Raw genomic sequence first — 16569 nt, 5'->3', positions numbered from 1 at the left:
TTATCATAAGTTTTAAACTCATGGAATTCTTCATGCAATTTTGAAGAATCTCTGTTCTAAAAGATGGTAAAGACAAAAGACCCATAAATTTCTAAGTAGTCATAATGTTTTAAAACTATATATGTACACTAAATTAAGGAACTTTGGAAAAACACCCTTTTTTTATATAACTCATGACATTTCATGTAGATAGTGGCTATAATGTGTAAAATAATCTTTTTTATGAAAAGAGAATGGTGTAACCCCTCACCCCACACCCAAGGGGAGAAGGGAAGGGAGGTTGAACCCCTTTTTGTCCAGGAAAACATGAATTTTAAAGTTTTAAAAAATGATAAAATTGAATTCAATTGATAAAATGAATCTTTAAGTTTCTTTTTTAAATCTGAACATTTAAATTTTTTTTCCTTTTGATTACCAGGCTGTCTAATAGGTGCATAAAAAACTGAATACAGATCATTTTAAAGTCTTGCATTTTTTATGGCAAATCATTAAATAATGGGAAAATATATATAAACTTCAGCCATACAGAAACAGGAGTGAAACTGAAAAGCCATGTAGGTTTGCATTCTTATTTTTGTTTTACTCTATGTTTGACTTGTACCTCATGTGGGGGTTTTTTGTCCAATGGAATAAATAAAAAAAGAGGGGGTATTCTCTCCTTAAGTTTTCTGTAACCATTAGCACAATCTCAATAAAAACAGCACCTTTTAGGAAAAACTTATGGCTTTTTTTTTCCTGTTGTATGTTAGACAGACTTATTTTCTTTGAAACTGTGTTCATGTGAAATTGAATCCTTTTGACCTTATATACCTTAAAATTGAAGAAGTAAAAAATTATACCTGTTTTAAATTGGATAACCATGTTCAGTGAGATACTTTAGTGAGATACTTTAGCAACAAAAATACAGGACCTGTGACCCCTTCTATTTATAACCCCCTTTTTTAAATAAAATAAATTCACATTAAAAACACACATTTTTTAAAACATTTATTTTTTCATCAAAACAATAACACATACATACATACACTTAATATCCACAAGTAATGTACACCTGTTTGTTATAAGTGTGTGCAAATTGTTCAATATAATGTCTATAATGATCCTTATTTCCTGCTAGTCCACAACATAATCCAAAAGGAAAAGCATAAGTCTGGTAAGGTAAACTACCCATTTGTTGTAAACAAGCTTGAAACCATTTCTCTCTATTATATGCTGTGTCCTGATAAGTGGAAATTCTTCTAGGTTTGTGACTTGGTTTTCCATAATCCCATTGAGCTAGTAAACAAATGACCACAGGGGTTTGTGAAGGAAACACCTTAATAGTGCCTGGAATTCCTCTATCTTCTTCTAAAGCTATATTTGGAAATCTCGAAGCGCTGCGGGTGGCATAGAGATTGGCTTGTGGGAATTTCTCTGCAATAATTTGACTCAATCCATAAGCTTTTACAGACAAACAATCACAGTGATGAACAATAGCTTCTACCTCACAGTTGAGTAAATCACCTTGTATCTCCTGGACACTCATGATGTAAAATGAATCTATGTTTTAAAACACCTTTGTTTTTATACCCCTCACACCTTTGCAAAAAGATAAGGGCCGTGTGCAAAAAAAAAAAATATATGCTGACTATACAGGTAAATACTTGGCAGCGATTCAAATCCGTGATTGTGACGTCATCCTTACAAAACCTAATGTATAGAGAGAGAGAGAGCTTAGTTGTGTGTTTCTAGGGAAAAACAATACTAGAATTTTTGGGTTTTTTTCTTTTATTTTTTTATTCATAACAACAAGAACATTAAAATAATAAACATTCAAAACTTTTCTTCAGTTCTTCTTTTTGTATGGGAAATGGTCTCCTCATGTACAAATAGTCTGTTTCACAAGCACAGTCCATGATATAGTATCTTTTTAGGGGGCCCACTTTCTTATCATAATCTTTAATACAATCTTTAGGTTTTTCTATCCATTCCCCTTGAAACCAAGTCTTCTCGGGTCCCTCTCTCTGGTGAGGCAAGACGTAATTGATTTTCCATTTGAATTCCCGATACTTGGGCTGTCTGGGTACTGCTAAGATCAGGATGCTGTCCCCTATGGAATCAGGTAACTTGAATCTCTTATACAGGTAGATTTCATGGTGACCTGTTTGTCCTGGATTCTGATCAAAGAAATCTTGAATACATGCCTTTTTGTTTTTCATCCATTCTCCTTTGTGACTTGTCCCTTCAGGTTCTACTATTTTCCAACGATACTCTGAACTTAAAAATTCCATGATGTGCTCTGTCCCTCACTCAGATCAGAAATGATCTCTAGGATTTTGTAGGTCTCCTTTTTATATAGAGACTGGAGTATCTATTTTTAACTTGCAGAGGAAAAAAAAAAAAAAAAAAAAAAAAAAAACCAATAGAGAATTTTGAATTAGAAATAATTCAATAATCTCATTCTTTTATCACTGAAAAAAAAAAAAATCTAGGTCTGATTGCTTTAATAATAGAAAACACCAAATTTGAGTTCTGTCCTTTTATTTATAGTGAACACAGAAATCTTTTTTTTTTCATTTTTAAAAAATAAAGAATATCTATTTTATAGAGAAAAAAAAACAAACACAAATCAATTCAATTTTTTATTTGTAACAACAAACAAACAAACATATCAATAACCATAAGGTAAAGTGTTATAATTCTCTACAATTTGTCTCTTGTCATATACAATTCTAACTGTTTTCTCTGAAGGTTTGTTCACCACCTCATTATCACGGGTCCTCTGGATTTTGCTGGGATAGGGGACTTTTACTTCCTCTATTTCTCCCTTGAGCATTTTTTCTAAAGTCTCTGGGCACACCAACTGAGAGGTTCGATGGTTGAGAGTGACCCCTTTGCATTTATGAACCTCGGTCCCTTTGTCCGTCCGGAAACCATAATTTTTAGGACCTGCCGACATGAATTTGGTGATGTGATCCCCGTCTAATTCGTCGGTCCATTCTCCTAAACTATTGCCCAAAGTAGGATTAAAAGCTCCTTCCTTATGTTGGTAAATGATACTGTCCGTATCGAAATAAAGGCCCCGTTCTTCTAAAGGTCGTAAAGTCTCGTAGAGATGTAAGCGAGCATAGGCGGTGGTAAAACAAGCTAGGATCACGTTTCCAAAGGGACATTCTTCGACGAATTCCTGTTTGTCTTGAAAATTCACTAGCATCTTGTCTTCAATGGAATCTTCTTTATTGACTAAGAGTCGCACACCCTTGATGTCGAGCGTCGAATTTTGTAAGAGTTGATGTAATTCCTCTACTTCGTCCAAGTATCTGACTTTGGGTAATAACAATCGTTGAGCAAATTTTCCCCACAGACAATTTAAAAAGAGTTTAGCAATGGTTCTTAACACTGGATTCTTCTTGATACTGAGAATGTCCATCATGAATCCTTCTTTGTATAACACTTCTCGAATGTAATCTTGTTCTTGTTCTGAGGTCTTACATTCGGAGGGAAATCCGGACGCTTCCTGTTTGATCTTGAGGAAGGTATCGATGTAGTCTTTAAATAAGTCTTGACTGCGTTCTTTGAAATGCCACACTTCGTAAGTTTGCTCTAAGGTATACCCCATGTCCAAGGCTTTATGTAATTCGCACGTCACCCAAGTACCCGTGAGACTACGTTCCCGATCGGTGTGTTGACATGGGTGTTGAGATGTAGAGTCTTGTTGTTGGGCACAGGTGCGACATAAGGGAAATAATAACTTACCTCCCGTCCGATAAGGTAATACGGGGTGAAAGAGGCCTCGGGGTGGTAAGACCCGACAGTGAATGAGACCGAAATAACTTCTCACGTCCTGGAAGTCGTCTGTGATGATCTCGGGATGCCCTAGGGGAAAAGGTCTGTGTTTCAACACGTAAGGGTATAAGGAACACACGTCCACGTATCTCATGTCCCCTTCTTCACAATATAATTTAGTGGCATTGGTCCGGCCTCCGTACAGGGCTTCTCGAGGTTTCAAAGGATCCGGAATGTCCAGATCTCGTACAAATTGCTGTAAAGTCTCATCTTGTTGCACTTGTTGATCGAAATCGTGCTCCCAGATACTACACACGTTGTACCCCATGTCCTCTAAATCCGCAGTCCTTCTGAGAGTTTTCTCGTGTAATTGTTGGTAAGTAAATTGGGTCCGGTGAGGATGAGTTTCCGTCTGTAAACTGGGATAGCAAGTGGGGCATCCGTGCCAATAACATCCGTAAAATTCGTAGACGGTACGAGTCGCTTCCTGGTATCCGTCGACGGTATAATTTCCGATCGGGACTTCGCCTCCGTTTCTGGCATGTCGTATGTGACATCCATTCTGATGACTCATCCAGGTGAGCCATCGACAGGCTTTGGCCGAATATTGTCGTGCCGGTTCATACCCGAGGTTCGGAATGATGGCAATGCTGTCTTTAGGCATGAAATTTCGACGGTACGCTAAATTAGCAGCACTGGCAAACGTGATGGATTCCTGGAAAGGGTCCACGTTGACCAACTTCTTGAGGGTGCTTCTAAACCGTGCACAGCATTTGTGTAAAATGTCGACGTCCGAGATACAATACCCTACAAACTCTTTCTGGAAATCAAACACTTTTCCCCTCTGTTGGTTGTACCATTCGTAAAAAGCTTTTCGTCCACTGGTAGTCATTTCGTCCGGATTGTAGAAAGCTGCCGGTGGATAAGGTCCCACGTAATTCTGGTTCTGTTCCGTATTAAAAAAGTGAGGGAAATAACCTTTCTTCATTTCCTTCAAATCGAAAGCGGAGGGCATCTGGGCCAAAGGAAAGGTTAAGAAACTATATGAGTCGATGAATTTGAGTCCACATATTTCCATGGACAAGATCTTACTCCCGTTCATGATCACGTTAGGTTTCAGGGGAGAAGAATGCACTATGTAATTCAAAATGAATTGTCCGTCGTATCCTTTGAAGTTATGGGCGATGGCCCCGTCGTGTACTAAAGTGGAATTCTTAGTACCTGTAGTGGGTTGAAATAACCAGTCCATGAACTTCTTTAAGGTGTTTCTGGGCCTTGAAATAGGTGCTGATCGGGGTATGTGTTTATTGAAATAACATAGGTTGGTTTTATGGGCACCATTCCGTCGCAATGTTGAAACATTTCGATGTGCCACACACAGATTAGGAACGTGAATGCCCGATTTTCCTGAGTGCTTTCGAAATTTGAAATATTTAGTAAAGTACATAGGCGCTTGGTGTCTGGTGTATGTTTGTTCTTTTTTGGGCTTCTGTACCCTCATTAAATAAAACCGATGAAAACTCGGCATGAAATTTTCTTTTAAAAATGCCATATGTTACACTGTATATATACCGCATTATATATGAGGTTAATAATTGAACTTGGTAGGATATGAATATACATTTCTCGCATAACCCCATTAAATTGCAACAGTAGTGGTGGTCTTCTTACAAATTGTTTTAAATGATCCATTTCCTTGTTCTTTATATAATTCCAAAGGCATTCCCGGCATTTAATCTTTTCCCTTCATCGGATTATAAAAATTTCAACACTCTGGTTGGATTATGACAAATGAAGATACAATATATTATTTAAACTATGTGACTTTTTATCGATGTTCTTTTATTAAGAGAAAAAATCTCATTAAAAAATGATAAAAGTAAAAATGTTCATATACATAATTATTCAATTCATATGTACTTCAGATATGATGGTACTTTGCATTTTTTTTTCTGACGGTTGTATAAACAAAAGTTCAAAAATGCATTCATTAATTAATTGCCATTAGCCTTTGAACTGATGCCCCATACCACAATATGATACATATGTATATATACATTGAAGAAATATTTTATGTACATGTTTGTATAGGTTCATGCTAAATCTTTTGTTTTGTTTTTCCTTTCTGCATTATATATTAGCTTTCTCTTGTAAGTTTGTATATGCTCATTTGGCCTGTTCCATGAGAACATATGGCTTCTCTTATCTTATCTTATCTGATCTCTCATGGCCGTCATGTTTCATCGTTTTTGAATGGGGGGGGGATGCTTCCGGAAACATTTTTGACTGTGTAATCGAGTTGACGACGATGGCTCTAGCTCAAACAAAATTCATCATGGGGATTGGCGATTTTTTTCAAAGCCATGGATTTCACTTTATTTTTTTCCCATAAAAGTTTTTCCTTCATATCGCACTTGTAAGTGTGTGTGTGTGGGGGGGGGGGGGGGGGGCACCACTCCTTTCAATGCACATTTTCGATGTGAAGGTAATGTTGGGATTCCGTGGAGCTGTCCCCGATTTTGAACTCCTTTTGGATTGTTGTCTAGCTCACATTTTGTATTTCTTTTAAAATCACGTCTTCTTTAATTTTTTACATTGTGTACATAAACAAAAAAATGTCTGAAGAGAAGATGGAATATGACATTTTTAAAACGTGCTAATTTCAGTAATTTTTATTTTAGGATCACACTGCATTTTAAACCAAGCGAAGTCCTGTAACATGTTTTCGTGAATAATCGTCGAAATCGGAAAGCTGTGCTTTCTGACTTCTGTTTGAAATTCAAGAGAAAGCAACGACATGATGCTGGCTTTAAATATTTTATTTCAATAAATTAGATTTCCAGAGGTCCTTTTTCAGCTAGTCTCATGTGATCCACAATACTTGCAAATGGGTTTAGGTGGTAAATCTATATATCTCTCTCATACTTTTTCGTTTCAATATTAATTCAAAATGAATTGTCCGTCGTATCCTTTGAAGTTATGGGCGATTTTCCTGTAGAAATAACCATGTCTATCAGGTGATGGGCCTTGAAATAGGTGCTGAGGGTAACAATGAGGACAAGGTTGGTCTATGGAAAACCATCGCAATATATACGCGATGTGCCACACACAGATTAGGAACGTGAATGCCCGATTCTTGAGTGCATTCGTCAAATAATGCATGGTAAGCTCTAAGGTGTTTTTTTTGCTTCTTCTTCTTGGGTTTCTGTCGAACGTAGCACCGATGATCGGCATCGACGATTTTCTTAAGATCTTACAGTGTTTCTGATCTCCGCATTTGTGATGAGGAAATAAATTCTTAGGCATCCAGGACTGACATTTCTCGCATAACCCCATTAAATTGCACACAGTAGTGGTGGTTTTCTTACCATGGGGTTTTAAATGATCTTCGTAGCAGGTCCTGTTCTTAAACATTCCATGTGTATTCCGGACATTTAATTTTTTCATCGGGACATTGAGGGTGTGGTCACACAATAGGTACCCGATGAGGACATTTGAATGGTCTGTGACTGTACCCCACGTCACAATGATCACAGTAATATTTTCCCCGTCACTCCCGGCATGGATATGATGGCATCGCAATGACGGTTTTTGTTCAAACAAGTTCCATCTCCCCAGCCTTTGAAGATCGCTGCTAAACAGAGTTTAGTGGAAGTAGATTTGAAAAATATTTTCAGACGATACTGGGAGCTAATACCTGTGTAATTTTATCCACTCTGCATTTCCACAAGCTTGAGTGATATCACATCCGGCCTGTATGATATGGCTTCTCGTTTCTGGTCTAAGTATTGATCTCCTGACCTCATGCGTTTCCATTTGGGTCTGTGATGTTCTTTCTGACTGTGTAATCGAGTGACGACATGGCTAAAACAAAATTTATCATGGGGATTGTCGATCCGAACGATGGATTGTTTATTTTTCTTGAAAGTTTCTTTATCCAGTTGTAAATGTTTGTTTCTGTTTCCACCACTCCCCTGGGGATTCTCGATGTGTAACAGATCGAATTCCGTGGAGCCGTCGCCGATTTTGAACTCCTTTTTGGATTGTTGCACATTTTGTATTTCTTTTAAAATCACGTCTTCGTCTAATTTTTTACATTGCATAAACCCATAAGAAATGTCTGAATCCAAAGATGGGTGACTTATGTTCAGAAGGTAATCGTTAGGATCACACTGCTTTTAGATTTGAAGTCCTGTAACATGTTTTTGAATAATCGTTGAAGGAAAGCTGTGCTTTCTTCTTCTTCTGGAAATTCATCGAAATGAAAAATCTATTTTCATGCGCTTTAAATTTTGGAAGGTCCATTTTTCAGCTAGTCTCATGTGATAATACTCCGAAATGGGTTTAGGTGGTAAAAAATTTCTCTCTCGAACTTTTTCGTTTCAATATGCGTCGAGCCTGTAAAAATCCATGTCTATCAGCTGATGGCTGTGAGGGTAAAATGAAAAAAGTGGAGAAAACCGTATTTATATACAGTGGATGACGTCATAATGCACAGGTAAGTTTTTGCACACGGCCCTAAAACAAAAACTTGGCTCGCTGCCAGGTATTTACCTGTGTAGTCAGCATATTTTTTTTTTTGCACACGGCTCTAAACAAACTTGGCTCGCTGCCAAGTATTTACCTGTGTAGTCAGCATATTTTTTGCACACGTCACTTTGAGGATGCAAACAGGTATATAAAGCCTTAAAAAAAAGGTGCACACGCCCCCACACCAGGTATATAAAACGGAGCTGGGAGTACCCTGCGCTCATTATTTAGCAATCATGCCTTTCATTGGAGATGGGAGTATTGGTAATGAAAAAGGTTTGTCATTACTGTGATCAGAGCACCAGGAATCATAAAGAATTCACAGTGTATAACCCCTGACATTTTAAAGATGATAGGATTTGCCAGCATTGTGAAATGCCATTTCCACACTGGATTGAGGATGATTTCCAGTACGAAGACTTGTGGGTGTAGCTGGTGTCTAATTTTCATCTGGAAGGGGAATTTTTGATGAAAAGACTAGGAACACACCCTTGAAAAATGTATGATGTGCTACGAGGAAAAGACTTGGAAATGCGGACAATGCAGGCAATATCCGTGTTGTGAAATTGTGTGAAGAAACTTCTTTGAGACTTATTGTGAATAAAAATTGATACAGTGGAAATTAAAATCTTTTTTGTGTGTTTTTGTGAATAAAAATTGAATAAAAATTTGTGTTCTTGTTTTCACTAAAACCAGTTCAAACCGGTTATAGGACTGTCTAGACTGTGAAGCGTGACGTCATAATCACATTCTTGTAATGTTTTTGCACACGGCGCATTTTTACCTGTATAGTCAGCATAAACAAAAAACGTAGTACCTACGTACCAGTGTAAACACACCCCAGTATTTAAGGGGTTAATAGGGTTAGGGTTAGGGTTAGGGTTAGGGTTAGGGTTAGGGTTAGGGTTAGGGTTAGGGTTAGGGTTAGGGTTAGGGTTAGGGTTAGTTAGGGTTAGGGTTAGGGGTTAGGGTTAGTTAGGGCTAGTTAGGGATAGGGGGTTAGGGTTAGCACTGCACTCAGTTGACCCGGTCATCCAGTCAGCTTCCGGCTTGGACATTTCTGGCTAGCCCACTTCCGCTAGGGCCCACTTCCGCTAGACCAGTTCCGGCCAATTCCGGTTATGACGTCACTTCCGGGCTAGCAAGGCTCCTTATACTACTTCCCTGTCCAGAGACCGTCAAAATGACCGAAGTCAGTCGCCGAATCAGGGCCATTATCGGGCCAGATCAGATTGTGAGTCTGAAGATCTTTGCGTCGCACGCAGGGGGCGCACTGAGTCAAGGGACCGATTTTGCGTCGTGCACGAAGACAGACCTGATCCGAGGGACCTTTGCGACGCATGGGGTTCCCCTATGAGACCTTCGATAAGTTATGACAAAAGCACCTCTATGAAGGATCGACGTGCCAGCAGGGACCGTTCCGATCGTGCCAGCGGGGACCGTTCCGAGTCGCCGGATCGGGGCTCTAATAGAACATATTACTCCAGCGACTCGGGGGACAGCACCGGAGGATCAAGTCGCGAGCGAGGATCCTCGAGGGATCCGTCATCAAGTAGGGGACGTTCTCGTGCGCCGAGGCCTATTATATGTTTCGAATGCCAAGAGCCAGCGCACATGCGTCGCGACTGTCCGATCCGCCAGCGTAGGCGTAGATCGGGGACTCCTAAGCATTGTCTCAAGTCGACGAGTAACAAAACTTAAGACAAACATAGTGCGTCAGACCATGAGACCAAAGTCAAGTTCTCTGAACCGAATGTGAACGCGACCTATGTTATATTCCGTCTGTTAGGTCCGGTAGTCAGGTCATCGGTTCAAGGGCGTGGCGTATCCCGATACAGATCGGAGGCCAGCAAGTGAGAGCAACAATCGACACAGCAGCCGACATAACGATAATATCGAGTGAAGTTTACAAATCCTTGAGGCCGCAGCCCGAAGTTGTAGGTGACACTTATGTTAGGCTAGCTGGCGAGGGGGCGGGTATGACCGTCCAGTACCTCGGAAAGCTCCTTAATTCTGATATGCCAGAGTTTATGCTGGAACCAGCTAGCATATTTCCGCCCGGTATAGTAGCTTCGCGGACATACTATGCCTCAGGAAATAAAGCCAAGCTTTGCATCGTTAATTTAACCGACAGAAGTCATATTATTAAGACTGGTACCAAGGTAGGGGAAGCCTTCCCTGCTTTGTCAGTTAAAGGTACCGATCGCACAGTGCGTCGTGTGTCAGCTGAGGGAGGAAACAGTAATAAGCATATCGCCCCTCTCCTAGAACAGTTAGGCAAGACCGCGCCTGTGGAAGTCAGGTCTCAAGCTGCGGAGCTCGTTAAAGAATTTGCCGACGTCTTTGGGTAGATGACCTTGATCTCGGGAGCTTCTCCGAGATCGAGCACCGAATCGACACCGGTAATGCGTCTCCTGTCACACAGCGGATGCGTGTGTGTTTGAAGGTGGGGGACAGGTATAAACGACCCCGTAAAACATTTTGAGTTTTCCTGTTTTTCCGCTCATATCTGAAAAGTTGCAACTAAAGAAAACAGTTGAACACTTTGTTAAATTCCTTTGCAAGAACTTTTTTCTTATGTTCATATTTTAATTTCTCAATATGCATTGATAATATCATGCCACTGATGGATTTAGAAGGGCCAAGAAGCCCAAGACCCCCACCCCCCCACCCCAAGCAATTTTTGGTGACCAAAATATACAGGAAATTTATTAAATCAATTTTTGTGTTGCTGAGGCCAGAGGCCACCTATTCCGACCCCGAACTGCCCCCTCCCCCTTTTTTCAAGATTCCTGGACATGCATGATCTGAATGTCAAAACGGGTCCATGTTTTTTTCTTTACAGATACATGTACTATTAGTATTATGTACATACTAGTAGTTAGTAGTTTTTTTTCTTCCGCCTATTTCATATGAATGAGCTTTCTTTAAAAAAATTAATTTAAACAAAACCTTCAGATGGATACTCTGGATTTGAGTCTAGCTAGTACATATCTCACAGACTAGCTATCTTTATTATGTACATGTGCCAGTTCTTAGGGGTGCATCAGATTCATAAATACATCGTATTTTACGATAATTTTTCATTAGAGGCGCCTTTTATATCATGAATATTGCTTTTTCTGTGTGATTTATTTCAAATCTAGGTTATTTGCTGGACATTAATCTTCCGTTTTCCGTTCCGTTTTCCGTTCCGCATTTTAGCAACACCCCGTATAAATCGAGGTCCCGTGTCGCAGTAGGTGCTGGCACGAAAAAGACCCATACCTGCTCAATGGTCCTAAGTGCCAAGTATAGGACAAAATTTGCAGCTCTCCACCAGTAAGTGGTGCCAGGTTGCGTCTCCATATGAGTGAAAAATTCTCGAAAGGTGAAGGAATACACATGTGAAATAGCTCTTCTAAATCAAAAGTTATGGGCAATGTTCAAGATTTAGCGGACAAGCGCCTTTTATATCATGAATATTGCTTTTTCTGTGTGATTTATTTCAAATCTAGGTTATTTGCTGGACATTAGTTTTCCGTTCCGTTCCGCATTTTAGCAACACCCCGTTTAAACCGAGGTCCCGTTTCGCAGTAGGTGCTGGCACGAAAAAGACCCAAACCTGCTCAATGGTCCTAAGTGCCAAGTATAGGACAAAATTTGCAGCTCTCCACCGGTAAGTGGTGCCAGGTTGCGTCTCCATATGAGTGAAAAATTCTCGAAAGGTGAAGGAATACACATGTGAAATAGCTCTTCTAAATCAAAAGTTGTGGGCAATGTTCAAGTTTTAGCGGACAAACAGACAGAGAGACGACCGGACACGACAAAAGCTATGTACCCCCGAAACTTCGGTTACGGAGGCTTAAAATTTAGTTAATCTGCCATTCACAGCACATAAAATACGTCATTTATACCAATATGACGTCATTTTTACTAATATGACGTCATGTCAAGCTCGTTGCGAAAGGAGAGGGGGGGGGGTATAAAGTTTTACTCTCGTTTGTCTGTCCGTCTGTCTAGCTGTCTATCCGTCCGTGTGTCTGTCCGTAACAAATTTTCTTCGCAGTTTTCTCAGCAACTACTCATTTCAGATGCTTGAAATTTTAACACCATCTTCTATGAGGCATGCATTACGGTGGGATACATTTTTGGTCAAATACAATGTCAAATTCCTGTTTTTCTTTGCGTCCGTCTGTTTCATACATAACAAGAGCCACCTCACAGCTGAAATTTAAATCTATTTTCCAGCGGGCGTACGAGGCTATAGAAGGCGTTTAGGTGCGGAACTTCGCCGGAAGTTTTCTAAAAGCAAGTAGGAGCCTAATGAATCATTTTGCTGTGGGGTGTAAATAATGATGGCGAGGCGGGGAGGCAGTTAAATATTCCGCCGGGGACTCAACGGGAGGCGATGAAGCACGTTAAAACCTAGAAGCTTATTCGCAGATCTTAAACGAGAGCGGCAAAATCTATCTCCAAAAGAGATAACCTAGAGAACTCGGATTACGCTTCTCGAGGATTTTGCATAGATGGCTCGGAACGTCGCCATTCCTTCAAGTCCCACGACGAGTCACGGGATCGCTTCTCTGAAGATTTGTGCCAGCATTAGTAATTCATTACAGTGACTCTGTTCTCTTTTAATTATGAATGTCAGGAGCAAGAACACTTGCGTTGCGACTGTCCAATTCGCAGACACAGATCAGCAACTCTAAAGCCCTGTATCAAGTCTACCGATAATAAAACAATAGAGAAGCGCCGTGCGACGTATCCAGAGACAAGAGTGAAGTTTTATAGACCAAATGAAAACGTAATGTAAAAGCTGGGTTCTAATGAGTATATTTAGTGAAAATGCATGAATTCTTTAAAAATCTTTTCCACTGCTCCTGGGTATTATGGCATGATCTTAGTATAATATGTTTATGATGAAAAAAGATGCATCTAGCATAATAGTTCATTTGATGTTCCCTGAGTCAGAGATATTGGGGGGGGGGGTACATTACATAGTCTGTAGATGAATTAATGCTTTGAAATCTGCTCTGTGGTATTAATCAACCATTTATGATTGAAGTACACACTTTTCTGCGCGTTTACCAGGGGAAAAAGGGGGGGGGGGTCAGCGTTTTCCAAGGGGGTCCATGGTAACTTTTTTCTTGCTATAGTATATACGTTTTTTAACCTTGTAAATTCTAAGGGGGGGTCATTCCTAAACCCCCCCCCCTAGATCCGCGCATGAAATTCGTTATTTTTCACACGTTTCCTTGGCAACACTAGCCATTTTAAAACTGAATAACCACACAAAACTGCAACCAGTGATCGTCTTTTGAGGAAACCTTCAGGAAGATTGTTCCAGCCATCTCCGAGAAACAGCCTGGAGAACAAAAAGGTGCGTACAATCGCAATATGTCGCCCCGACTTCGTTCGGAGCGATATATTACATTCTGTGAAAGTTTCATCAAATTACATTCAGCGGTATGAGAGGAGTTGCATATAAGAGGTGAGTGCTCCAAACAAAGTGTAATAGACAGACGGCGGACATAACGATTACTGTTTATCCCCCGCTTTACATTACTTTTATATCTGATTTATATCGATTCTATGTTATTTGTTTGACTTAAATTTTCCGTTTTCTGTTCCGTTCCGCCTTCTGTTCCGTTTTCCATTCCGCTTTTTAGCAACACAAAGATATATAGGACCCATTGAGTAGATAAGCATATTATCAGAAATTTTTTTTTTGGGGGGGGGGGGGGTTTTGCGCACTTTTCAACTCAAGGTCGAGCACTGACAAATTTTGGATTATGGATGCCACATCTTATTAATTATGCAAATTCTGAAGTTTCTCAAACTGTTGCTACGATCCTATTTCAAAAATATTTCCTTAAAACAGGATCCTCACTCATTCATTCAAACAAAGGGGAGGGGTAATATTTAAGGATAAAAACTAATTGACCTTGAGGATTACGTAATGTAAATATTATGAGTTCTAGGTTTTTCGCCATTCTGATAAAAATTTGTCCGTTGTCCGTCGTCGTCGGCGATGTCGTAATTTTTTCATATTTACATCTTCTTTTCAAGAACGACTACGCTAATTTCAACCAAACTGGCCACAAAGTATCCTTAGGTGAAGTTTGTTCAAATGAAGGATCATACCTTCTTGCAAGGGGAGATAATTATGAAGTAGTGAAAAAGTAATGGCATGGTTTAAAAATCTTCTCATCAAGAACCACTGGGCCAGGAAATATTGATTGGTTGTAAATTGTTAAACGTCCCTCTCGATAATTTTTAAATTTTTTACTCGTATTGAGACGCCACCACTTGCCGGTGGACGGCTGCAAATTTCGTCCTATATGCTGCACTCGGGGCCATTGAGCATGAAGGAATTTTTTTCGTGCTAGCACCTATTGCGACATGGGACCTCGGTTTAAACGGTCTCATCCAAAAGAACGGTCTCCACGTCCCACAATGGGATTCGAACCCGCGACGTAAAAATTGACTCCTTACTTCGCGTGACTCCTTACTTCGCGACTCTAGAGCAGGCGCTCTAACCACTGCGCCACGCGGGCGACGGGCCTGGAAAAATGGAACTTGTATGAAAGCATCCTCAGGTAGTGTAGATTTAAGTTTGATCAAATCATGACCCCTAAGGGTAGGATGGGGCCACGGGGGGGGGGGGGGGGGTCAAAGTTTAACATAAGAATACATATTGGGAAAATCTTTAAATTTTCTAAATACCGTTAATGCTAATTTTTTAAAAATTATATGTAATGTAACGGACTGGAACGGCCCTTTTTTTCAAAATGGGGAGGAGTGTAGTGGTTCAATGCACGCATTGCCCTGCTACCTCCGATCACATGGTATTCGTCACGCACCCGCAGTGACGTCTACTTACCCTCGCTCTCTTTTTTTTGTTACTCGCTGCAGAGTGCAGACGTGTTTATGTCATCTCCATCATTATTGTGTATAGTGTATTGTACAATGCGGGCACTTATAAATCTCGGTGTTTTATTAACCATAGCGTTTTCTCTCTTCTGCCATCACCGCACTTGGGGTATAACATAATTAATATAGAGACATGCTGTACACCTAACACTCTGTCTCAAATTACTCCACAGATAACAAACTATCTTAGATCACAAACTATCAAAATATCATAATTTTTAGCTCTACTGGTCAGAGACCAGAAGAGCTTATGCTTCGGCGTCCGTCCGTGTAACTGTCCGTCTGTCTGTAAACAATTTTTCAAAATGCCACTCCTCCTGCAGTTTTTGTCTGATTTCAATATAACTTGGCACACAAGTAGACTACACTAAAATACCTAATTTTGCATTTCGGTTTACACTGTTGCCGTGATTACTAAAAATAGAAAATTCTGTGAAATTCTTTCAAAATGCTACAGTTCTGGTCTGATTTCAGTATGACTTGGCACACAAGTAGACTACACTAAGATACATAATTTTGAATATCGTTTTTTTTTTTATTTTGATGAACGGTGTTGCCATGGTTACTAAAAATAGAAATTTCATTAAAATGGTTTCAAAATGCTACTCCTCCTACAGTTTTGGTCTGATTTCAATATAACTTGGCATACAAGAAGACTTCACTAAGATACATAATCAGTTTATCGGTTTTTGATTTCCATGAACGTTGTAGTCGTGGTTACTAAAAATAGAAATTACTGTAAAATTGTTTCAAAATGCTTTTCCTCCTACAGTTTTGGTCTGATTTCAATATAACTTGGCACATAAGTAGACTACACTAAGATCCATAATTGTATATATCGGTTTTTGATTTCCATGAATGGTTTTGCCGTGGTTACTAAAAATAAAAATTGTCTATAAAAACTTGGCACACAAGTAGACTACACTAAGAACATAAAGAGACTTTATCAAGGATCATTATTCTATTTATTGCTGTTGTAAAGTTTCAATTCCCAACCTGCTTAAGTACTTTTCTCTTCCTTTGATATAAGTACAAACCAGTAGAGCTTCTGTGAAATTTTTCAAAAATGCTATATGTCCTACAGTTCTGGTCTGATTTCAATATAACTTGGCACACAAGTAGACTACACTAAGGTACATAATTCTCTGTATCGGATTTTGATTTTGATGAACGATATTGCCGAGGTTACTAAAAATAGAAAATTCTGTGAAATTCTATTAAATGCTACGTCTCCTACAGTTCTGGTCTGATTTCAGTCTAACTTGACACAAGTAGACTACACTAAGGTACATAACTCTGTACATCGATTTTTGATTTTGATGAATAGTGTTGCTGTGGTTATTAAAAATACAAATTTCT

At 39.5% G+C, this 16569-nt stretch overlaps 2 protein-coding genes across 2 annotated transcripts; both read right to left on the bottom strand.

Moving 5' to 3' along the window:
- Window positions 1–1027: 1027 nt before the first annotated feature.
- On the bottom strand, window positions 1028–1525 carry LOC134245854 (uncharacterized). The gene has a single exon (XM_062728101.1). The coding sequence runs from the start codon at window positions 1523–1525 to the stop codon at window positions 1028–1030; it is 498 nt and encodes a 165-aa protein (XP_062584085.1).
- A 1125-nt stretch (window positions 1526–2650) lies between these two features.
- Window positions 2651–4867, bottom strand: LOC134245853 (uncharacterized). The gene has a single exon (XM_062728100.1). The coding sequence runs from the start codon at window positions 4865–4867 to the stop codon at window positions 2651–2653; it is 2217 nt and encodes a 738-aa protein (XP_062584084.1).
- Between the last annotated feature and the right edge of the window lie 11702 nt (window positions 4868–16569).

The sequence above is a fragment of the Saccostrea cucullata genome, unplaced genomic scaffold, assembly GCF_032062105.1.
Source record: "Saccostrea cucullata isolate Sc308-1 unplaced genomic scaffold, CSIRO_AGI_Scuc_v1 ctg3535, whole genome shotgun sequence".
NCBI lineage: Eukaryota > Metazoa > Mollusca > Bivalvia > Ostreida > Ostreidae > Saccostrea > Saccostrea cuccullata.
The sequence above is the reverse complement of the archived record's forward strand: the minus strand, read 5'-3'. Positions and strand labels throughout refer to the sequence as shown.

Excerpts from the sequence above, each read along its gene's own strand:
- LOC134245853 (XM_062728100.1), bottom strand. The coding sequence starts at position 4,867 with ATGAACGGGAGTAAGATCTTGTCCATGGAAATATGTGGACTCAAATTC.
- LOC134245854 (XM_062728101.1), bottom strand. The coding sequence starts at position 1,525 with ATGAGTGTCCAGGAGATACAAGGTGATTTACTCAACTGTGAGGTAGAA.